This window comes from Schistocerca serialis, chromosome 1 (assembly GCF_023864345.2).
Source record: "Schistocerca serialis cubense isolate TAMUIC-IGC-003099 chromosome 1, iqSchSeri2.2, whole genome shotgun sequence".
Classification (NCBI taxonomy): Eukaryota; Metazoa; Arthropoda; class Insecta; order Orthoptera; family Acrididae; genus Schistocerca; species Schistocerca serialis.
Window position 1 is genome coordinate 1,108,984,852 of NC_064638.1, and position 26,023 is coordinate 1,109,010,874.

The 26,023-nt window shown below is 39.4% G+C and overlaps 1 protein-coding gene across 6 annotated transcripts in view; it reads right to left on the reverse strand.

Annotated features, from left to right (window-relative positions):
- Window positions 1-26,023, reverse strand: part of LOC126416648 (uncharacterized) — a 119,034-nt gene that overhangs the window by 38,506 nt on the left and 54,505 nt on the right. For all 6 annotated transcript variants that reach the window (XM_050084482.1, XM_050084473.1, XM_050084454.1 and 3 more), the window contains exons 6-10: window positions 17,648-17,683; window positions 17,386-17,550; window positions 17,004-17,210; window positions 3,823-3,942; window positions 3,611-3,736 (exon numbers count right to left, since the gene is read on the reverse strand). In XM_050084482.1, coding sequence (XP_049940439.1) covers window positions 3,611-3,736; window positions 3,823-3,942; window positions 17,004-17,210; window positions 17,386-17,550; window positions 17,648-17,683 — 654 coding nt within the window. The remainder of the gene's footprint in view (window positions 1-3,610; window positions 3,737-3,822; window positions 3,943-17,003; window positions 17,211-17,385; window positions 17,551-17,647; window positions 17,684-26,023) is intronic.

Below are 26,023 nucleotides of genomic sequence, written 5' to 3' on the forward strand. Positions count from 1 at the left end.
AATAGATAACATACACATTAAAATAGACAATCCATCAAACATAACAGACATGTAACACTTCTGGAGCAACATATGGTCAAACCCGGTACAACATCACAAACATGCACAGTGGATACAAGCAGAAACAGACACATACAAGATGATACCACAAATGCCTGAAGTGATAATTTTGCAACATTCTACTCACAATTGGAAAGTCCCTGGAAAAGATAAAATAGCAAATTTCTGGCTAAAGAAGTTCACCTCAACACATTCACATCTAACTAAATTATTTAACAGTTACATTGCAGACCCATACACATTCCCTGATACACTTACATATGGAATAACTTATCTGAAACCTAAAGACCAAGCTGACACAGCAAACCCAGCTAAATATCACCCCATAACATGCCTACCAACAATATACAAAATATTAACTTCAGTCATTACACAGAAATTAATGACACATACAACACAGAACAAAATTATAAATGATGAACAAAAAGGCTGTTGCAAAGGAGCACAAGGATGTAAAGAGCAACTGATAATAGATGCAGAGGTGATATATCAAGCTAAAACTAAACAAAGGTCGCTATACTATGCATACATTGATTACGAAAAAGCTTTTGATAGTGTACCATACTCATGGTTACTACAAATATTGGAAATATACAAAGTAGATCCTAAATTGATACAGTTCCTAAACATAGTAATGAAAAATTGGAAAACCATACTTAATATCCAAACAAATCAAATAATATCACATCACAGCCAATACAGATTAAGCGTGGACTATACCAAGGAGACTCATTAAGTCCTTTCTGGTTCTGCCTTGCTCTAAATCCACTATCCAACATGATAAATAATACAAATTATGGATACAACATTACTGGAACATACCAACATCAAATCACATATTTGCTATACATGGATGATCAAAAACTACTGGCAGCAACAAATCAACAACTCAACCAATTACTAAAGATAACAGAAGTATTCAGCAATGATATAAATATGGCTTTCAGAACAGACAAATGTAAGAAAAATAGCATAGTCAAGGGAAAACACACTAAACAAGAAGATTACATATTGGATAACCACAGCGACTGCTTAGAAGCGATGGAAAAAATGGGATGCCTATAAATATCTAGGATACAGGCAAAAAATAGGAATAGATAATACAAATATTAAAGAAGAACTAAAAGAAAAATATAGACAAAGACTAACAAAAATACTGAAAACAGAATTGACAGCAAGAAACAAGACAAAAGCTATAAATACTTATGCTATACCAATATTGACCTACTTATTTGGAACAGTGAAATGGAGTAACACAGATCTAGAAGCACTCAATACACTTACACGATCAAAATGCCACAAATATAGAATACATCACATACATTCAGCAACAGAAAGATTCACATTAAGCAGAAAGGAAGGAGGAAGGGGATTTATCAACATAAAAAACCTACATTATGGACAGGTAGACAATTTAAGAAAATTCTTTCTAGAACAAGCAGAAACTAGCAAAATACACAAAGCAATCACTGATATAAATACATCGGCTACACCATTGCAATTTCATAACCGCTTCTACAACCCTTTAGATCACATAACATCAACAGATACGAAGAAAGTAAATTGGAAAAAGAAAACACTACATGGCAAGCACCCATATCATCTAACACAGCCACACATTGATCAAGACACATCCAACACATGGCTAAGAAAGGGCAATATATACAGTGAGATGGAAGGATTCATGATTGCAATACAGGATCAAACAATAAACACCAGATATTACAGCAAGCATATTATTAAAGATCCCAATACCACAACAGATAAATGCAGACTTTGCAAACAACAAATAGAAACAGTAGATCACATCACAAGCGGATGTACAATACTAGCAAATACAGGATACCCCAGAAGACATGACAATGTAGCAAAAATAATGCGTCAACAACTTGCCATACAACATAAACTAATAAAACAACACGTTCCCACATACAAGTTTGTTGTTGTTCTTGTGGTCGTCAGTCCTGAGACTGGTTTGATGCAGCCCTCCATGCTACTCTATCCCGTGCAAGCTTTTTCATCTCCCAGTACCTACTGCAACCTACATCCTTTTGAATCTGCTTAGTGTATTCATCTCTTGGTCTCCCTCTACGATTTTTACCTTCCACGCTGCCTCCAGTACTAAACTGGTGATCACTTGATGCCTCAGAACATGTGCTACCGACATATCCCTTCTTCTAGTCAAGTTGTGCCACAAACTTCTCTTCTCCCCAATCCTATTCAGTACCTCCTCATTAGTTATGTGATCTACCCATCTAATCTTCAGCATTCTTCTGTAGCACCACATTTCGAAAGCTTCTATTCTCTTCTTGTCAAAACTATTTATTGTCCATGTTTTACTTCCATACATGGCTACACTCCATACAAATACTCTCAGAAACGACTTCCTGACACTTAAATCTACACTCGATGTTAACAAATTTCTCTTCTTCAGAAACGCTTTCCTTGCCATTGCCAGTCTACATTTTATATCCTCTCTACTTCAACCATCATCAGTTATTTTGCTCCCCAAATAGCAAAACTCCTTTACTGCTTTAAGTGTCTCATTTCCTAATCTAATTCCCTCAGCATCACCCGATTTAATTCGACTACAGTCAATTATCCTCGTTTTGCTTCTGTTGATGTTCATCTTATATCCTCCTTTCAAAACACTATCCATTCCGTTCAACTGCTGTTCCAAGTCCTTTGCACAAAATGTACTGGAGAATGATGAATACAAATTATACTGGAACAGAATCATTATAACAGATGAAACAACACCACATAACATACCTGACATCTTACTCACCAATAAAAAGAAGAAATTAACATAACTAATCGAAATATCCATACCCTATACAACAAATATACAGAAGAAAACAGGAGAAAAAATGGAAAAATACATCCAACTGGCTGAGGAAGTCAAGGACATGTGGCATCAGGATAAAGTTGACATTGTACCAATTATACTATCAACTACAGGAATCATACCACACAATATCCACCAGTACATCAACGCAATACACCTACATCCAAATGTATATATACAACTACAGAAATCTGTAATTATTGATACATGTTCAATTACCCGAGAGTTCCTAAATGCAATGTAACATATACTGTACAGTTAAAAGGAAGTCACACTTGATCAAGGTCCGCATCACTTTCCATTTTTAACTAGACATAATATCTGAGAAAGGAAAGAAATAACAATGGAAACAGCTGTTCAGTCCACAACAACTAGTCACAACACATGAATGGAAAAAGTGAAAGGAGGGAGTGTGTGGGGGGTGGTTGCAAAACGAGAGCCATTTTGTGCTCCCAAGATGCCAGGCCTGTCCTTTACTCTCCCAGCGATTGACAATCGATTCACATTGACTATATGTCACATCCACAAACCACCAAGAAGATAATAATGTACATAATTTTTTGATACCTTGGCATAAAATTTGTACAAATAAAGATAGAATTACAATAACATTTGAAAATATTTAATTAAGAGAAATTTAGTTATTATTCAGTTAACAGAGAAATGAGAGTATGACTAAACAGTAAATTGAAAGAAACTCACCAAGACTACTGACAACAAACACAAGAGTAGCTGTTTTTAAGTCAGGATACCGTTCAATTTTTGGAAAGTAATAATTTGGTGTATGAGAATACCAATGACGATCCTGATGAGGTTCTGTCTTCCAATCTGGAAAGTTTAACAATGAGAAATTCAGTTTTAAAAATTATGAAAACAAATGAAGCGTGTTATATTTACAAGCATTACTTAAATACCTTGATAACAGGTTGCAGGTTCATCACTGTTGTCACCACAATGGTCAAAACCATCACAGTATAACTGTGAAGGTATACACCGATGATTCTGACAAAGTGTATCAGAACCACTGAAACAATCTGAGCAGTAAAAATATTATTACACTCAAATATACTTTTGTAATTTATAACTGAAACTAATCCATAGTGTAACATCTTTATAGTAAATAAAGACAGCTAATTTTCATTCATTTAGGCAGATGAAAGTCTTTTTACTAATATTTTTAAGCAGAATGCATTGCCAAAATATCTGCCTGGATAGCCACATGTGTTAGTATGTCACTTCCAGGATGCAAGCAGATGCTCCAGCCTGGGATAGAATCTACAGAGCAGGTTAGCAATGAGGGCTGGTGTATCAGCCAGTCTGGCTGTGGTTTGTAAGTGGTTACCCATATCTGACAAGGTCAATACTGGGCTGGTACCAAAGTCCCACATCATTTACATGATTTGAAAACATTTAGAAAATGTTCCCATACTTTCTAATGGATAACATTACATGCAAATGCTTGGGGTACACATATTCTGTCCCAAGGGTATGAGGTAGTGACAGAAAGGGTGTCTAGGCATCCCTTAAATTAACCATGACAATCCATTTGGCTTGCTTGCACACCTAAGCCACACTTTCTCTCACAGCCAGTGTGAGCATTAAACTTGACTGTAGTGATTTATTCAGAGAATTTTTATTCTACAAGCATTAAGCATGTATATATGTGTACTGCAACAGTTGATTTGATCTGGCAACAATGCAATGCCCATCCATGAATCACCATCATTTGTAAATCACACTATAACACATATTGTTTGAGTCACTGTAATTTAAAATTTGCCATATATTCTAAAATACGTAGTCCATCCTGCAGGACAAGTGACTGCAGTGAAATAAAATACAAGATTTTTTAATTTTTAGTTTACATGTGACTTGTTGTTCAAAATAGGCTCCCTGTTAGTCAATACACAACTGGAAGCATTAGAAAAATTGTGGGAAACAGTTCAGATACTTTAAGCTATGGTCTTAGCCTTCAGGATATCAGAAATTGTGTGAAAATGCTTTACTTCCACATCCAGTTTCAGTTTTCAAAATAAGCAAAAGCTGCACATAAGCAAATTAGGAGGATTTTCAAGCATTGTGGTACATTTTTGAGCCAATAAATCATATACAATCTTGCTTTTGTGCACTGGTGCATTGTGCAACAAACACCTTGTTGCTTGATTCTGGTAGTCAGATAAAACCCAAACAATCCTCACCCATAAATGATTTAAAACACCACATTAGTAATGTATAGCTCCAGTTTGACCTTCTGGAACAAATTTATTATGGATAATTCTTTTTTAATCAAAGTAAACAGTGAGTGGTGTCTTGGCACAGCTTTTCCACATGCACACTTTTTGTGGTCTCAAAGATTCTGGATGTTTGAAACTTCCTGGCAGATTAAAACTGTGTGCCGGACTGAGACTCGAACTCGGTACCTTTGCCTTTCGCGGGCAAGTGCTCTACCAACTGAGCTACCCAAGCACGACTCGCGCCCTGTCCTCACAACTTTACTTCTGCCCGTACCTCGTCTCCTACCTTCCAAACTTTAAAGAAGCTCTCCTGCGAACCCTGCAGAACTAGCACTCCTGAAAGAAAGGATATTGTGGAGACATGGCTTAGCCACAGCCTGGGGCAACGGAGTTTGAGTCTCGGTCCGGCACACAGTTTTAATCTGCCAGGAAGTTTCATATCAGCGTACACTCTGCTGCAGAGTGAAAATCTCATTCTGGATGTTTCCTTTCCAAACTTTGGCACTTTGTAAGTCACTCTTATTGAAAATGCCATGTTTCATTGGATCCTCAGAGAGTGAGTGGGGCACAGAGGGACAACAGGTCTTCTCTTTGCTGAAATGTTTGGTTAGAATGCAATGCAAAGATGTTTTAGGATTTCCTGTGACCAGCTCAAGTAACCTGTTAGATGCGCAATGATTATTTCAAAGAATTTCTGCCACTTTTTGAACATTTTCTTTGGCTCGAACTGTCACCAAGGCTCCTAGATATGGACTATCTTCAATGATTTCTCTCCAGGTACAAAACCTTTCCTACCACTTAAAAAAATCTTTACAACACATTCTTCACTATCATAACCAGTGTGTATCATTTCAAAAGTGCTTGTGGCAGTTTTACCCAATTTAAAACAAAACTTGATTTTTGTACATTGCTCCTTAGCTCCTTTCATGACTGAAGTTCAAAACATACTGTTTTTTAAAGTTTTAGTTATTATGAGCAGCCTATGGCACTAAATGTAAAATGGAAGGTAGTTGAAATACCATGCTAGTTAATTCATGTGTCCATTCACAGTTGGCAATAGTAGCTATGTGAATATAAAATCAGTCACCTTTCCTGTAGGATAGACTGTGTAGTTTTTAGATTAGTCTTTTGAGCTGCCACAGCTACTTCACAAAAATATTAGATGTTGTTAAATGGAAATATATGTTGCAAAAAGTCCTTATTGTTGATCTATTACTTCAGAATTAATCTTCATTACTGGTGAGACAGTATCTCTCCTAGGATAAATCCTTGGGTTCTGATGGAATAGTACTCACATCTATGTATACTGTTCCTATTTCTTCATTTATAATCACAGAATAGGGCAAGTCACATAAATGTGATATGTGATATAGGGCAGATGTTAGAAGCATCCCCTAGCTGCCTCCTTGCTGTGAAATTTGGAAATAAATGTAGCTTGACAATGTGGAAGAGAGTGTATGTGAAAGAGTGTATCCAAAAGACCAAAGAAAAATAGTAAAAACCTACAAACACTCAGGAAGCCCTGATACTTATGGCACATCCTGTACGACATCAAAAACTGTAATATGTGAAATTGAGATTGCTGAACCACTGACAATATTAATAAGTAAATGCTTCCAAGCTGGACAATTTATAAACTTCCTGAAAATAGCATGCAAAGTACCAATTTACCAGAAAGGTAATTCACATGAATTGTCAACCTAAACGCCCATATTTATAACACCAGTGCCAGTTAAGCTGATGGAATCCATAATGAAAGATCAGCTATTAAGTTATTTTGAAGGAAATAACCTCTTTTATGATACACAGATAGGTTTTCAGAAGGGCACATAACTGACAGCTGTGGTACTCAACTTATTTCCAAAACCATTTCTTTATGGTAAGTAGAGTCTGTCTATATAAGGTAGCAATAAATATCTAGAGCCAGATTACTTGTCTTGTGTGGCAGTAATCTTGTTTACGGGCCACTGGATAGAGTTATGATTAAAATGTAGAGCAAAATATTAAATAATAATGATGGACTTCCTGAATGGAATACTATGTAGAATACAGGAAATCCAAATATTTACTTAGAGCTGACTGATGTGTGGCCCATAGACACACACAACAGAACAAGCTCTTGCCATTTCTATAGCAAAAGTACACATATTCACACACAAACAGACACCAAAATGCACACACCCAGGGCCATGACAAGACTGACTGTTGATTATTGATTGCTGAGAGCAGTTCCCTTAGAAGATGGAGATCGTGAGCAATAGGGAAGGAAGTGCGAGGCAAGAAGGGGATAGCAGGGTATTGTGAGGCAGGTATTTCAACAGATGATTCAGTGGCTGCACAACAAGACAAAAGAAGTTCAAAGGGTAGAGCATGTAATATATATAAGAGAAAGAGAGAGAGAGAGAGAGAGAGAGATAGAGAGAGAATATGCCTGCATACCTGGGTGGGTGGGTGGTGGTGGGGGGTGGGGTGGGGGGGAGTGAATGGTGGGAGAAGGCAGTGCAGGTGAGGCAGTGGGAAACAGTCTCAATGCCAATGCAAAATTTACCATGGAAGTAGAAAAGGACAACACCCATGGACTGATACCTGCACAAACTATCAAATCACCGCCTGAGCCTGAAAAGATGCATGATTAGTACGTTTGTAACATGAGGAAGACAAATATTTGAGCCACAGCACCTCAGACATGAAACACAACACTTATAAAGAGTTCTGAAGAGCAATCGGCACTCCACAAATGATTTTAGAAGTATAACAGAGGTAAACAGTTTGTGTAGTGAGACATCAGAAAAAGAAATGTCTGGTATGGCCTTTCTACCATACATTCCCAGAGTTGCGGACAGAAACAGCCATATAATCCGCAAACACAGCATAAAGACTATTTACAAACTGACAAGTAAGATCAAAGAGTGTCTCAGATCGGCAATATACTGCATACCATGCACATGTGGGAAGGTTTATGTTGGTATGACTGGACAATCAATCAACATCAGGATAACAGAACATAAGCGGCATTGCAGGTTGGGCCAGGTGGAGAAATCGGCTGTGGCAGAGTGCGCACTGCATGAGACTGACCATGTAGTAAAATTTGCCGACACATAAGTTCTGGATGTAGAGAAGACCTATCACACCCGCTTGTTCAGAGAAGCTATAGAAATACACAAACATGAGAAAATCTTCAACAAGAAAGAAGAAAGCCTCAAGGTAAATGGATCCTGGCTTCCTGTACTGCTGCGAATGACCATTGCAGGTAGCCTGAGAACCATACCTGAAATGACCAAGGTGAAGCCCTTGGACGTTGGCACGCCAGGTACAAACAGTCTGTGGCAGTGAGCTCAGCTCCAGTCCACCATCAGCAATGGAGGGTGAAACTTTGACAATGCCAGCCACTCGTGCTGGCAAAATGATAAAAAAATCATCAGATGAATGTCGGCTGAAGAAACCAAGACAGAAGCCAACAGGCAGTTTTTCAACACGTGGCTACGAAAACCTTAACAATTTTGGATCTTTTTTGTGTAAACCACTCGTAAACATCACCTAGATCCATGCTCATGGCAAGCTTCATAGTTTTATGACTTGTTGATCCTTCAGTAAATTAAGCTTAGGTAAAAAATTTGTGATACTTCTTTTGTTTCTTCGTATCCACAATTGGCAACTTACCAAGCTCACACTCATTAGATTACTTGATCAGAGATTCACCTTTATCTAACATTTTATTAATGTCACATTTATCTCTCAAAGAAAGGACAACATGTTGACATCCAAGCACTTTATATCGCAAGTGTACTTTGCAAAGTTGACATAAGTGATCATTATAGAGCATGAAGGATTACTATTCTCAGCAGGACAGCATTGGTACAGGAAGGGCAACACTCATAAGAGAGTAACAGTTTGGGTAATCAGTCATTGGATTGACTGATGTTCAGATAGTTGACACACTGTAATTGTGGGCTAGGATGTGGTTGACTAGGAGGATTAGGAAAGAGGTGGAGGGTTTAGTTTCAGAAGAACATAGTGTAAGGTAGTATTCCATGGCTGCAAGGCCATGGACATGGGAAATGTTCATATATAAGGATATTGGATCCACAGTGACCAACAAGGAGTCTGGAGGTAACAAGACAGGGACGGTGGAAAGGCAGTGAAGGACATGAGCAGTGTCTTGAATGTCAGATGGGATGTTATGGATTATATTTAGGTGTTGGTCAACAGAAGCTGAGGTTCTGTGGGAGCATTGTACCCAGCCACAATGGAATGACCAATAAGGAGACAAGGTGGGATTGGGTTTGTGGAGTTTGGGAAGTAGATAAAAGGAAGGAGTGTGGGGCATGGGGGGTAGCTGATGTGAGAAAGGAGATGGATTCAGGTGTCAGGTTTTGGGATGGACCTAAGTCCATGAGGAGCTGCTACAGGTCCTGCTGGACTCCTGAGATGGGATCATGGTTGTAAGGTTTGTATGCAGCAGTGTCAGGAAGTTGTCAAGAGACCCTCAACCACATAGGTTTTATGATCCATGGCCACTGTTGTGGAGTCTTTGACTGCAGGAAAGATGATAAGTTCTGGATTGGGTTTCAAGTTATGAATAGTTGTATGTTCCATGGGAGTGACATTGGACTCGCTGAGGAGGAATGTAGGAAAGGACAGTGAGACCAGGTTAGAAGTGAGAAATTTCTCAAAGACTGCCAGGGGATGACTTGGTGGAAGGGCAGGAGGATCAAAGTTGGAGGGAGATTGGAACTGTTTCAAACAAGGTTCTGTGTGGAGTTTTTCACCAAGAGCTGTCAGTGGGGGGTGTGGTGAAGAGATGTTTTCACTGTAGAGAATGAGTAAAGAAAAGAAGGTCTTCTACAAGTCCAGCATGGTTGGATTTAGGTTTAGGGCTGAAGCTGAGGGCTTTAGAAAGTACTGACACCCCTGTAAGGGTCAGAGCTTTGCCAAAAAGGTTGACAACAGTGTTACAGTATGGATATTGAGGGGCAGTAGGCAGTGTATTTCATGGAGAGTGAAGGACGTTTTTGGGGATGTGGAAGGTGGAATAAGGCAGCAAGGCATAGTTACGAGCCATGAGGCATTGATCGGAGAAGAGTTAGATCAGAGTGGTAGACTCTTTTTGGCTATGGGTAATTGTATGTGAGCATAGGACAAGAGTAGGTGGGACAGCTTTTTCAAATGGTGCTAGGAATGCTGTTCCAACTGGTGAATGGGGAGAGTTTCTGTTGCAGTGATAGTTTTGCAGGAAGTTGTGGTTACAGAGTGAAAAGATGTGAGAGGAACAGAAACTATCAAAGCACCAGACAAGATTTCAAAAAGAGAATGTATGATTGGTGTTTTGCTAGACCAAACCAGAGTTTTTGAATTGGTGGAGGTAGAATGAGCATGGATTCAGATGGTCAGGAGACAAAAGCAGTGACTGGAAACATTAGCAAAAAGTAGTTACAAGGACTGAAAATAAGAAGGTGAAACTTTATGCTTAAAGTGTTATGATGGAAATAAATTGTGGGTATTATATAGAGAGCTATGTTGGAAGTTATAAAAAAGGTAACTGTGGATGCAACATCCTTGAATCCGCCCCCGGTAGCTGAGTGGTCAGTGCAACAGAATGTCAATCCTAGGGGCCCGGGTTCAATTCCCAGCTGGATCAGAGATTTTCTCCACTCAGGACTGGATGCTGTGTTGTCCTCATCATCATCATCATTTCATCCCCATTGAAGTGCAAGTTGCCGAAGGGGCATCAAATCAAAAGACTTGCACCCGGAGAACTGTCTACCTGATGGGAGGCCCTAGTCACACGACATTCACATTTAACATCCTTATACAGCAACATACTCTAGGCCCAAGTCCTTCCAGTCATGGAACACTATCTTTCCTCATAACCTCAACACCTACTCCCAAATTTGCTTCACCTATTCTTTCTCAACTCAACAAGCCATCTTCCTAGATGTCAATCTCTACTATTCACATGGCTTTCATAAATATGTCTGTTCATATTGACGACACTCACTAACATTATCTCCACTATGGCAACTGTCAATTGTTCCATGTCAAAAAGTCTCATCCTTGCAACCTCTCCACTTGTGGATGCCACATGTAGTGATTCTTCTGGAAAAACTGGAATTATCAGGCAATTATATTTTACCTGGAAAAATCAGGAATTTCATAACATCTCAGGGAATCCTTTTTTTTTTACCTAACAGTGAAATTTAATTTTATTGAGTTTTATAAATCATAATTTTTAAAATTTCAAACTGTGTTAACTACATGAATATTATTCCATAGAAATTAGTAGAGGGAAACATTCCACGTGGGAAAAATATATCTAAAAACAAAGATGATGTGACTTACCAAATGAAAGCGCTGGCACGTCGATAGACACACAAACAAACACAAACATACACACAAAATTCAAGCTTTCACAACAAACTGTTGCCTCATCAGGAAAGAAGGAAGGAGAGGGAAAGACGAAAGGATGTGGGTTTTACGGCGAGGGTAAGGAGTCATTCCAATCCCAGGAGCGGAAAGACTTACCTTAGGGGGAAAAAAGGACGGGTATACACTCGCACACACACACACACATCCATCCACACATATACAGACACAAGCAGACATATTTAAAGACAAAGAGTTTGGGCGGGGATGTCAGTCGAGGCGGAAGTGCAGAGGCAAAGATGTTGTTGAATGACAGGTGAGGTATGAGTGGCAGCAACTTGAAATTAGTGGAGATTGAGGCCTGGCGGATAACGGGAAGAGAGGATATATTGAAGAGCAAGTTCCCATCTCCGGAGTTCGGATAGGTTGGTGTTAGTGGGAAGTATCCAGATAACCTGGACGGTGTAACACTGTGCCAAGATGTGCTGGCCATGCACCAAGGCATGTTTAGCCACAGGGTGATCCTCATTACCAACAAACACTGTCTGCCTGTGTCCATTCATGCGAATGAACAGTTTGTTGCTGGTCATTCCCACATAGAATGCATCACGTGGGTGCTTTCACACGTGGCTCTGCCTTTGATTGTGTACACCTTCCGGGTTACAGGACTGGAGTAGGTGGTGGTGGGAGGGTGCATGGGACAGGTTTTACACCACGGGCAGTTACAAGGGCAGGAGCCAGAGGGTAGGGAAGGTGGTTTGGGTATTTCATAGGGATGAACTAAGAGGTTACGAAGGTTAGGTGGATGGCGGAAAGACACTCTTGGTGTAGTGGGGAGGATTTCATGAAGGATGGATCTCATTTCAGGGCAGGATTTGAGGAAGTCGTATCCCTGCTGGAGAGCCACATTCAGAGTCTGATCCAGTCCCAGAAAGTATCCTGTCACATGTGGGGCACTTTTGTGTTTCTTCTGTGCGAGGTCCGTCCTCCATCACAGCGGGACCCACCTCCTCTTCCTCAAAATCACCCTCTCCAAACCTTCCAGGAATTTCTGACTTCCAGCCTTGCCTCTCAATCCTTCTTAAAAAACCTTAATCCTACTCCCAACATCACCACTGCTGAAGCCCAGGCTATCCGTGATCTGAAGGCTGACCGGTCCATCGTCATCCTTCCGGCGGACAAGGGTTCCACGACCGTGATACTTGATCGTCGAGAGTATGTGGCTGAGGGACTGCGTCAGCTTTCAGACAACACCACATACAAAGTTTGCCAAGGTAATCCCATTCCTGATGTCCAGGCGGAGCTTCAAGGAATCCTCAGAACCTTAGGCCCCCTACAAAACCTTTCACCTGACTCCATCAACCTCCTGACCCCACCGACACCCCGCACCCCTACCTTCCTCCTAAAATTCACAAACCCAATCATCCCGGCCGCCCCATTGTAGCTGGTTACCAAGCCCCCACAGAACGTATCTCTGCCTACGTAGATCAACACCTTCAACCCATTACATGCAGTCTCCCATCCTTCATCAAAGACACCAACCATTTTCTCGAATGCCTGGAATCCTTACCCAATCCGTTACCCCCGGAAACCATCCTTGTAACCATTGATGCCACTTCCTTATACACAAATATCCCGCACGTCCAGGGCCTCGCTGCGATGGAGCATTTCCTTTCATGCCAATCACCTGCCACCCTACCTAAAACCTCTTTCCTCATTACCTTAGCCAGCTTCATCCTGACCCACAACTTCTTCACTTTTGAAGGCCAGACATACCAACAATTAAAGGGAACAGCCATGGGTACCAGGATGGCCCCCTCGTACACCAACCTATTCATGGGTTGCTTAGAGGAAGCCGTCTTGGTTACCCAGGCCTGCCAACCCAAAGTTTGGTACAGATTTATTGATGACATCTTCATGATCTGGACTCACAGTGAAGAAGAACTCCAGAATTTCCTCTCCAACCTCAACTCCTTTGGTTCCATCAGATTCACCTGCTCCTACTCCAAATCCCATGCCACTTTCATTGATGTTGACCTCCACCTGTCCAATGGCCAGCTTCACACGTCCGTCCACATCAAACCCACCAACAAGCAACAGTACCTCCATTATGACAGCTGCCACCCATTCCACATCAAACGGTCCCTTCCCTACAGCCTAGGTCTTCGTGGCAAACGAATCTGCTCCAGTCCGGAATCCCTGAACCATTACACCAACAACCTGACAACAGCTTTCATATCCCGCAACTACCCTCCCGACCTGGTACAGAAGCAAATAACCAGAGCCACTTCCTCATCCTCTCAAACCCAGAACTTCCCACAGAAGAAACACAAAAGTGCCCCACTTGTGACAGGATACTTTCCGGGACTGGATCAGACTCTGAATGTGGCTCTCCAGCAGGGATACGACTTCCTCAAATCCTGCCCTGAAATGAGACCCATCCTTCATGAAATCCTCTCCACTACACCAAGAATGTCTTTCCGCCGTCCACCTAACCTTCGTAACCTCTTAGTTCATCCCTATGAAATTCCCAAACCACCTTCCCTACCCTCTGGCTCCTACCCTTGTAACCGCCCCCGGTGTAAAACCTGTCCCATGCACCCTCCCACCACCACCTACTCCAGTCCTGTAACCCGGAAGGTGTACACGATCAAAGGCAGAGCCACATGTGAAAGCACCCACGTGATTTACCAACCGACCTGCCTACACTGTGATGCATTCTATGTGGGAATGACCAGCAACAAACTGTCCATTCACATGAATGGACACAGGCAGACAGTGTTTGTTGGTAATGAGGATCACCCTGTGGCTAAACATGCCTTGGTGCACGGCCAGCACATCTTGGCACAGTGTTACACTGTCCGGGTCCCGGAGATGGGAACTTGCTCTTCAATATATCCTCTCTTCCCGTTATCCGCCAGGCCTCAATCTCCACTAATTTAAAGTTGCCGCCACTCATACCTCACCTGTCATTCAACAACATCTTTGCCTCTGCACTTCCGCCTCGACTGACATCTCTGCCCAAACTCTTTGTCTTTAAATATGTCTGCTTGTGTCTGTATATGTGTGGATGGATATGTGTGTGTGTGTGCGAGTGTATACCTGTCCTTTTTTCCCCCTAAGGTAAGTCTTTCCGCTCCCGGGATTGGAATGACTCCTTACCCTCTCCCTAAAACCCACATCCTTTTGTCTTTCCCTCTCCTTCCCTCTTTCCTGATGAGGCAACAGTTTGTTGCAAAAGCTTGAATTTTGTGTGTATGTTTGTGTGTCTATCGACGTGCCAGCGCTTTCGTTTGGTAAGTCACATCATCTTTGTTTTTAGATATATTATTCCATAGAAATTATCATTGTTTAAAAACAGTGGTTAAACTGCTGTTTATCCCCACCCTCTCAACTCACCATTGATTTATCATGAGATTCCTGACAGCATCTTTCCCTCACAGCTGAGATTCTCAGGTTTTTTTTTTTTTCAAATTTGAGGAGCCACCCTGAATTGATGTACCTTCACTGGAAAGCAGGAGTTGTCAAAATGTTATGATAACTTTACCAGGGCCTTTACTGACAGACAGAATCACATCCAGCTAATCCATAAACAGATCTCCCGTGCCATCTCTTCCTCTGACAACATCCAAAGTAGTGTTTCACCACCCACTGAACTTACAGAATGTCCTTGTCATACGTGTTCCAATCCTGCTCCTGATCCTGCACTCCATTGATCATTGCCTTGTGGTCGATCCAGGTGCAAGACCTATCCCATACACCAACTCACTACCTCCTACTGCAGTCCAGTAACAGGCATTTCCTATCCTACAAAAGGCAGGGTCACACTTGGAAGCAGCCACACTGTATATCACTGTGCAGCATTCAATGTGTGATGACAAGTAATGAACTGTCTACTCATACATATGGCCACTGCCAAACTGTGGCAAATTGTAAACTAGAAACACTGAACATGCTGTACACCACAACACAAATGGCTTCAACAGCTGCTTCATTACATGAACCATTCAGATACTCCCTTTCAGCAAAAGTTTCTGTGCATTACACACATGGGATTTGTCTCTCCAGCATGTCCTGCACTCTGGCAATCCTCCTGGCCTAAACCTCCACTAATTTGGTTCCCACCACCTCACCTTACCTTTTCTCTTCTCTCTTCACTCTTTACCACTCAGATGGTGTACTGCTGCCCTCTCCTACCAATCACCCCCCCCCCCCCTTTCCCATGCAGGCATTCTCTCTCTCTCTCTCTCTCTCTCTCTATCTCTCTCTCTCTCACCCCCCTCTTCCTATCCACTTTCCCTCCCTGACCTCCCCTTCATCTCCACCTTGTTCTCCTCCCTCTCTCCATCTATTATATGTTCTACATCTGAACACCTTTTGTCTTGCTGTGCAGCAGCTGAGTCATCCACTGAAAGACCTGCCTCACATTATCCCACAATCCCCCTTCCTTGCATTGTGCATCCTTCTCTATCCCATCCCACCTCGATCTACTCAGGCAACTGCTCTCAATGGTCTGTAGCAAGAGCAAGAGCTTGAAAGCAGTTGTGAATACTGTATTCTGTTGTATGTTTCTATGTGCCACAAATCAGTCAGCTCTAGGTGAGTGGTTGCCTTTCCTTTAATGTATGTAGAAAAAAGTGTTAAGCAACTGAAATCAGCCCTTTCAAATAACTAAAATTATTTAAGCAGCACACAGCAGGAAAGTTCTGAAGGGGCAACAGTGTCATCTTTTACATACTCAATTGGCATTTGGAGTGATAGCTCATAGCAGTGATGGGAGCTGTGAGCTACTGTGCTGACTTACTGGTGGTCCAACTCCAGCAGCTGTCCTGCATGAGCTACATTTTCTGTTTGAGATTTTCCCAGATTTCTCTTCAGACCCATGAAACACTAACTTTGCCCTAAAAAGTCTGTTGTAATCAGCTTAATATCTGATATCTCTAGCATTGCAGCTTGTTGTTGAAGTCAGCAGTAGCTTGCAACAGCTTCCCAATAGTGGCAGCTCTTGTCAGCTTGGAGTTGCAGTCAGGAGGCCTTAAACCTGCCTCATGTGCCCACAAACCTTCCTAGTGAATCAGTCTATCTATTAGTGAAAGCTGTATTGAAATCCCTGCAGTAGTTCCTGAGATTAGCCCACATGTATGGACAGAATATGCAGTGTGGACTTTAATTAATAAAATATACTGATGTTTACAATGAGTTCTGTCATCCACCATTAGATGGCTATGCCATCATTTTCACAGTGCCAAAGGACTTTAATTCATCATAGTTCAGCCAATTTGCATGAATATTTAGAAATTATTAACATAATTCTATCTCTCTCTATTACTGAAAACTGTACAAAAATCCCAAAAGTAGTTCCCAAGATTAGCCCAAACATACAGACAGAAACCACAGCAGGAGACTTTAATTTACATAGATACAGATAGAAGATAAGGCACTTCCATAACAATACTAATGTTTTTAAAGAAACTAAGTGACTTTTTCTTATAGCTTACCCATGTAACTGAATGCTGCATAAACAATAGCAAGACGAGATGTAGGACCAAACGATCCACGAAGTGACACATAAAAACCAACATCAACAGGAACTACATGCTCTCTGTAGCGTGGTGGCTGCAGCTGTGTCACTGGATGGCGCAGAGTTTCTAGGACTGGTTGTTCAGATGTAACGCCACGTAGGATTTCAAGTTCAGTGTTTCCAGCTGACAATAAGACAAATTTCTTAGTGGTCTTGATGTAATAAGTGAGTATAATCACACAATACAGACTCGAAATCTATATGGAATTTCTAAACTTATAACTGTCAATAATTTGATCTAAAAACAAATTAAGAGGAATGTTAAAAACTGAAAACTGATGTAATATGCAGTCACTCACCCATGTCCATAAATGTTGCTACTTTCAAATACAGATGTGTTTTGAGATGTAGATAGTTTTTTGGGGGTCTTATGAGCCACACACAGTCATACATCTTAACACCATTTGTTACCATGTTCATCATAGTTATAGCTCCACCAAAGTTTTCTACTGTACCTCCACAATCTGAAAATAATTTATGGGTAAATACAATCAACTACAGTATTTTACATTTTGTCGTTGTGAGAACACTTCCTAATAATTACAAAAAACTGAATTTTACCTGTAACTGGTTTAATTGCTTTCTCAGGAATGTTACCTGCAATAACAAAAATTAGTTTTTTTAAGAATTTTTAAGCAGTGTCTTAGAAGAGAAATGTTAATATTATTTTACTCTTAGTATTATTTTCAAAACTACCATTTACATAACTGATGAAGTTGTTACAGTGCACAAATGTGATCTAAACTTAGCATTCAAGAATTTGAAGTAAACAGTGAAAAGATTGGTTGCTGATAATCTGAGAACTGAATGAAAGCAAACCCTGTTGCTTTTTACCTGAGTGCTGTTGCATTAATCACCAAATATGTAACATTGCCTCAAATTACAATTGTGTAGAATTTTTTATGCAGTGTCACAACTGCATAATTTACATCCAAATTTATGACTGTGTTCTGAAAGTCATATGAGTATCTTGTGTTGGAGAGAGTATGGGAAGATAATTTCTATGAATTCAAAAGTATAATTATATATTTTGTTTCAAAGAAAGATAATGTTAACAACTTAAACATTAATCAAACTACACAGTAAGATTCTGTCCTCATTCTAAATTTTTCTCCATGTTTTTTATTCTATTTTCCCTTGGCTGTGCAGAAAAGAACACTTGATTCTGAATGACTCATACTGCACCCACAAGCTTAAATGCATTCATGAGTCATTCTACAAGCTAGACATGATTTTGAGGTGGGTAGCTCCCTTCTCTTTTCCTATAATTTGCCATTAGTTAAACATTAGAATATAAATCAGGAATAAGAAATAAGGTCAAAAGCCAAATGGTGCAAATTTATATCATTGTTAATTCCAACTTGATTCCTACAATTTCCGTATACCATGACTCAGAGTTTGCACTCAGTTCTCCTTCTCTTCTTCATCTGTATATATTCCTTTTATCTTTTCACACAACTAAGAAGTTATGAAAGAAGGATGGCATGGATGAAACAAATGATGTGTGGGAGGAGTGTTACGTGGAACATGAGTGATTTTGGAAGGAATATATTCATATAATGGATGATAGTGTAAATGAATGTCGAGGTGAAAAAGATATATGAATCATTAATAAGTGGTTTTGGAAGGAATATATTGATATAATGGATGATAGTGTAAATGAATGTCGAGGTGAAAAAGATATATGAATCATTAATAACCATCAATGATGTAAATGAGGTGTGAACAATGCAGACAATGAATGAAACTCTCGGTAAAATAAATGATATTGAGCAGGAAGGTAATTTCAACAGAGCATGTGTGTCATTGGAGGTTAGTGGTGACGTAAATGAGGAGCAGTTAGTTGTGACTAAGGTAGATAACAAATGTAAATGGAATGTTTGCTAATAGCGAATGAAATTTGTAATTTGTTATTTATTTGCATGAAACATGTAATTACATGCATAGCAATTAGTAATACAATACAACAGTATACAATCTAATTTTACTTTGTAATAGGAACTTCAGAATGTAGTCCAAATTATTTGACATAATAATACTTTAGATTTTAGTTTCTACAGTAAGCTATAGAAGCACTGCTCAATGAGCCATGATTTTAGATGTTTTTTGAATGTCTCTCCAGTTATTACCTTCAGTTCATTTGGCACTGCATTGAAGTATTTTGCCCCATTAATACATGGACTGTTTGCAGTTTTTTCAGTCTTCTGTGTATAATATGGTAATTTTGTAATTGTCTAGTATTGTGATAATGAATTTCTACATTACGACATGTATATTTCTTATATTCTACAATTAATACTATTGTTTCAAACATATACATAGAGTAGATAGTCAGAATTTTTAATTTTATAAACAAATCTTTAAACTATATTCTAGCATCATTTTTGCCTACTATTCTCAAGGCTCTTTTCTGGAGTTAAATACTCGGTCTACATGAGTTTTGGAAGCCCCACCCCACAATGCAAGACCATATGCTAGAAATGGATGTATTAAACCAAAATGCATCATTCTCATCATTTGGGTATTGACATATGGAGCTATTCTTCTTAAAAAATATAAGCTAGATAATAGCCTTGCACATACATTGTCAATTTGTTGTGTCCATAGTAGTTTGCCATCTATGCATATGCCTCGGATTTACACTCACTGCAGATTTTCCCTAAAATATTACTATCTTGAGAATCAATACAAGTTTGCAAATCACCAACATTGAAGGGGATTATATCTGTTTTTTGTAAGTTGACTTTTAGATTGTCATTTTCAAACTTTTCCTTTGCAATATTTATAAATTTTTTTTACCTCTATGCCGAGATTAAGGATATCATTTCCCCATCAAAGGCCTGAAGCGTCATCTGCATACATTGTAATGAAGGTATCATTTTTTAATATCTTTGGGAAATCATTAACGTAACATATAAAAAGGAAGGGACCAATTATTGATCCCTGAGGCACACCAAATTTAATATCACTGACCCTTGATGTATAACTTTTTAATGTTTCTCCCTTATTGTGTGAGATTGAGGTACATTGTCTTCTGTTTTTTAAATACAATGTGATGAGGTGCAATAGTTTTCCACTTATGCCATCTGTGGCCAGTTTTGACAGAAGTACCTCATGATCAATCCTATCAAAAGCCTTTGACAGGTCTAGGAAAACTCCAACTACTTGCATGCCTTCATCAATTTTGTCAAGAGCTTTCTGCATAAATTGAAGTGTTGCAGTCATGGTGCTACGACCACTTCTGAAACCATGAAGAAAATCTCCCAGGATGTTGTGCTTATTATAATGCTCTAACATATATTTCAGAATTATTTTTTCAATTAACTTGCTAAAAATGGAAGTTAAAGCGAGTGGTCTGTAATTTTCTACTAGTTGTTTATCACTTTTTTTTGTAGAGAGCTTTAACAATGGCTAATTTCAGTATGTCAGGGAACACTCCTTTTGAGACACTATTTATTAGATGCACCAAAGGATATGCAATATTGTTTTCGCACTGTTTAAATAAAAATGGAGAAATTTCATACCAGCCAGCGGATTTTTTGTTTTTACATTCTCTGATGAGCTGCAAAATATCCTTGATTTCAAGTCCATGGAGTTGATTAGCTTCAGAATTGTTCTCAGCAAGACTTCCAACAGGTACTTTATCTGTGGTACAAAAGTCAGATTCTATGGTATCTATGAAATAGTCATTAAAAATGTTACTGATCTCTTGAGGATTGGTGACATCAATATTGTTATTAGATATCTCTACGTTGATATTACCTTTTAGTTTTGTTTTATTGTCTCTTATTTCATTTACTATTGACCAGCAGTTCTTCGAAATATAATCTGAATTTTGTATTTTTGAGTTAATCTTTTCAGCTTTCAATCTTTTGACTTGCTTGCAAAACTGGTACTTGTATTGTTTGTATTTATCCCTGTGCTCATTGTTTTTGATCTCCCTTTGTATCATATACATTTCTTCCATTTTTTCTTTCAGTTCTTTGGTAGAATTATCAAATTCAACAGGTGATGGGAATTGTAAGCTGCTGAGCTTAATAAGGAAAAGGTATAGGGAATTTTGACAATTAGCAGTAATATAAATGAGTTACCAATAATTGAAGTGGAAGCAAATGAGACTGACTAACAGTGTAGGGTTTTGGGTGAAACTATGAATAAATGTGATACTAGTATGAGTGGTTTTGTTACGCAAAAAGTTGTTGCTACAAATATTGATGTCTTTGATGATGCTGAGGCAATGTATTCAAGTAATGAATGACGTTTTTGGCAAAATAGATGACACTGTGAATGGATGCCAGATTGTGAATGAAGGTGGAAATTTGATTGTAAATAATGATGAAGGTAATCTGCCATTAATTCAAAATAGTGTAACTGATTTGTGCATGTGATGGCGCCGGGTAAAAGTGTACAAATTGCCGATCCTGCAGTTCCAACGAATTTCGACCGTAATAAGTGCAAAATATGTTCGAAAAGAGTTATACGAGGTATTCTGTGTATTAACTGTAATTACTGGTATCACGAAAAATGCGTCAAAGTTAACCTGAAATACTTTAACAGTGAAGAACAGTGGACATGCTGCCAGTGCATCATACAAGCAGCTGAATCCAAAGTAAACAATACTCTAAAAACGCAGGATCACATAATTATGTCGTTGAAACAAGAAATAATGGACCTCAACCTGAAGCTTGAAAGCCTACTGGTGAAGTATCATGAACTATTACTGAAGTGTAATGAACTTGAAGTGGCAGTAACCAATAAAACCATGAACAATGAACTCGTTATCCACACACCGAACTTAAATATCGGTAACAAAAATTGGCGTTCGATGGGACAACGTACTACGAGAAATAGTCAAGCCGTAAATCGTGCTCAGAATGCAATGCTTAGAAATCGTGTGTTGTCTAGCGCCACGTGTGATCGTAGCCCTGTAAAATCTGAATGTAAACAAACTGCAACTGAAAACAAAGCTAATGTGGGGGTACGCCTACGTGAAATGGATCCAGAAAGTGATTTTAAAAGTGTAACTACTGATAACCGCCGGGTGCAAGATGCTAGCAAGGTCAATTTGCAATCTAACTTTGCTCAATATCTTACGCGAAAATTAACCCAAAGTGAACAATCCGCCACAAAGTGTATGAATAATCCGCCGATGAACATAATCTCTCAAGCACCAATATATGTGCAGGACAAAAACGAAAGAAATTCCAGAACGTTACATAACAAGAAAATCTCGGAAAAAATGAAAGTACTAATATTAAGTGACAGTCATGGAAGAGACTGTGCTGAAATACTGCAAGACAAACTAGGGCCCTCATACCAGGTAAAAAGCATAGTAAAACCTGGCGCCCCACTAAAAGAAGTGATAAAAAACGCAGAATATTTGACAAGAAGCTTCGGTACACTTGATACTTTGATTGTAACAAGCCGGCCGAAGTGGCCGTGCGGTTAAAGGCGCTGCAGTCTGGAACCGCAAGACCGCTACGGTCGCAGGTTCGAATCCTGCCTCGGGCATGGATGTTTGTGATGTCCTTAGGTTAGTTAGGTTTAACTAGTTCTAAGTTCTAGGGGACTAATGACCTCAGCAGTTGAGTCCCATAGTGCTCAGAGCCATTTGAACCATTTTTTTGATTGTAATAGGGGGTTCTAACGACATAGACAAACCTCTCGATCTAATGTTGAAGCATGTGGTAGAACCATTGGAACCAATAGTTGCTCTAAGTCACAAAATGAATATCATTATCCATCCTATACCCAGGAGATGTGCTGTTCAAAATTTAAATAGTAAAGTTAATACTGCAAACCTCCACCTGATTCAGGCTCTGAATTTAGCTAAACACGCGTACAAAAAAAGAATTGCCGTGAACTTTGAAATAGAGAGACTAGCCAGAAACCACTTCACAACACATGGCTTACACCTAAACAAATGTGGCAAAGAGATTATCTGCAATAGACTGGCCTTCCTGACAACTATGGGTGACAATAAGAAACCAAAAGTCAGAAACCATAAACAGACGCTAATAAGCAATTGGATAAAGATAAACAAGATGGGAAATAAAAAGAGTAATAGTGGCCATACTGTGCAAACTACACTAGACAAATGGGTCACGAAGTCACAGAGACGAAACACAAACCCCCTGACCCCTCAAAAAGGTCAGCAACATGAAAGGATCAATAATGTGATGGTGAACATTATCGAGACATCCCTCCAAAACGTCAATGTGATGCCTCAACAGTGTGAAGTGCATGTGGATACTTTTCAGGCCCACCTGGAAGATGAGATGGCTGCCAAGGACAACCAACAGAACCTGCACAACTGCTCAGAAGTCAACATACCTGGAATACAGCATAATTTAAACTAAAGGTCAGTGACACAGTAAATATGACTTCGAGCCCCCTGAGTAAACCCCACTCAGACCTGAAAATCTATTATCACAATGTCCAATCCTTGAGCAACAAAACTGATGACTTAAGCATTTTGCTGACCAGTGAACTCAGTGATATCTCAGTAGTATGCCTAGCAGAGCACTGGCTCTGCACAGATGTGGTTAAGCTAATCTCACTACCCAACTTCAAATTGTGTGAACACTACTCCAGATCAAATGATGGACATGGTGGGGTTGCCATCTTTATCAAACAACATATTGAATATAGCCCACTTCCTACCCTAAAGGAAATATGAACAGATAAGATCTTTGAATGTGCAGCCATAAAGCTTACAGATCTAAATCTAATTGTAGCTACAATCTACCGTCCCCCCTCCAGTAGTATTAATGATTTTCTGTTACAAATGGACTTGTTTCGATCCAAAATAAGTCAGTGGAAACAGGAGGTGATTATATGTGGTGACTTTAATATAGACTTTCTCACCCACAACAGAAACAGGGAAACATTGATTAACATTGCAAAAACTTATAATCTGCATGGCCTTGTAAACAAGCCCACTAGAATAACACCCACATCGAAGACAGCTCTAGATCAAATTTTTGCAAATAGAAATAAACTTAACCCAACTCTAGAAGTATACAATGCAGGATTCAGTGACCACCAAGCTGTCATTCTAAACGTCGATGTTAGCAAAGATACCTCAAACCCAGTCCCACCTAAAACTTTACGAAGGTTTTTCACCCAAGAGAACTTGAACAAGCTAAATGCCCTCCTTAGTAAAGAAAAGTGGACAGAGATGTACACAGTCAATGATATCAACACGAAATTCAACATATTTCTTGACAAAATGATCCACCACTTTGAAGAGGCCTTTCCGCAAAAACCAGTAAGAATAAATAATAATAGAAACAAGAGTTGGATTACACCAGCTATAAAAATGTCTTGCAAACATAAAAGAATACTCCACATGTTATGTAAACAAAGTAGTGACTCCCCCCAACTAACAGAATACTATAAAAACTACACATGTATCCTAAGAAGAGTGATAAGACAAGCAAAAAGGATGCAGAATGATGAGTACATTGACAAATCCAGCAATAAAGTAAAAGCAATGTGGAATATCATAAAAAGGGAAAGAGGGGAAATGAAAGCTTCACATCCGAACATAGAAATCAAACTCCACAATGAATCTATATCTAATCCCAAAGTTGTGGTGAACTCATTCAACAATTTCTTTACAAGCATAGCTGAAAAACTGGTCCAAAATAATCCTAACACAAATTACCAACCAGCAAACCAAAAATATCACACATGTGCAGAGTCAATTTTCATTACCAAAGTCACTGAAAATGATGTTGCAAAAGCCCACAGAGAGTTAAAAAATTCATATTCTGCTGGAATTGATGGTATCCCAGCAGCTGTAATCAAAAATTGTGAACACACAATTGCTGAACCATTAACTCACCTCTGTGACTGTTCTTTCCAGGCAGGTGTCTTCCCTGAAGCTCTGAAACTTTCTAAAGTAATTCCTGTCTTCAAAAAAGGTGATAATAAAGATATGAATAACTACAGGCCTATCTCAATCTCATCCTGCTTAGTTCAACATGGGTTCAGAAGCAGCAAATCTACAGAAACTGCAGTATATGATTGCGTAAATACGTTTTTAGAACTGTTAGATAGAAAACAACCCATAACAGGCATATTTCTGGATCTGTCAAAGGCTTTTGACACTGTTGACCACAAAATATTACTGGAAAAATTAGAACACTACGGTATCAGAGGAATTGCAAACAACTGGATTGCTACATTCCTAACCAAACGTATACTGAGAGTCAGCATTAAATATACTAATAGACAAAGCAACTCAATAACCGAAATACTATCAAGTAATAAAACTGTAAAGCAAGGTGTTCCACAGGGCTCAGTATTGGGACCCCTACTTTTCCTCCTGTATATTAATGACTTGAGCCTGAATGTTGATGCACACAAAACAATAATATTTGCTGATGACACAACTGTACTCCTCAAAGGGGAGAATACAGAGGTGGTGCAAAAAGCTGTGAACGTGGCTACTGATCAACTCAGCAACTGGGTAAAAATCAACAGATTAACTATCAACACCAAAAAGACAGCTTCCATGAACTTCCACACAACACAAAATGCAAATTCCTCTCAGCCATCTGTCACTATAAATAACCAGTCAATAGATACCAACACTGTTTTCAAATTCCTAGGTCTGTGGGTTCAAGATAACCTGAAATGGAATACACATACAGGAAGGGTAAATGCCAGGATTTGTACTGGCTGTTATGCATTGAGTGTACTGAAAACATGTGCTAGCCTGAAAACATTAACCAGTGCATACTACGCTTATATACAAGCCCACCTAAAATATGGTGTAATATTCTGGGGAAATGCTCCAACTGCTCTGAGCACATTCAGAATCCAGAAGAAAGCATTGAGGATTATTAATGGGAGCAAACCCAGAGACTCCTGCAAACCCATCTTCAGAAAGTTAGAAATCCTTACACTGCCTTGCCTCTACATTCTTGA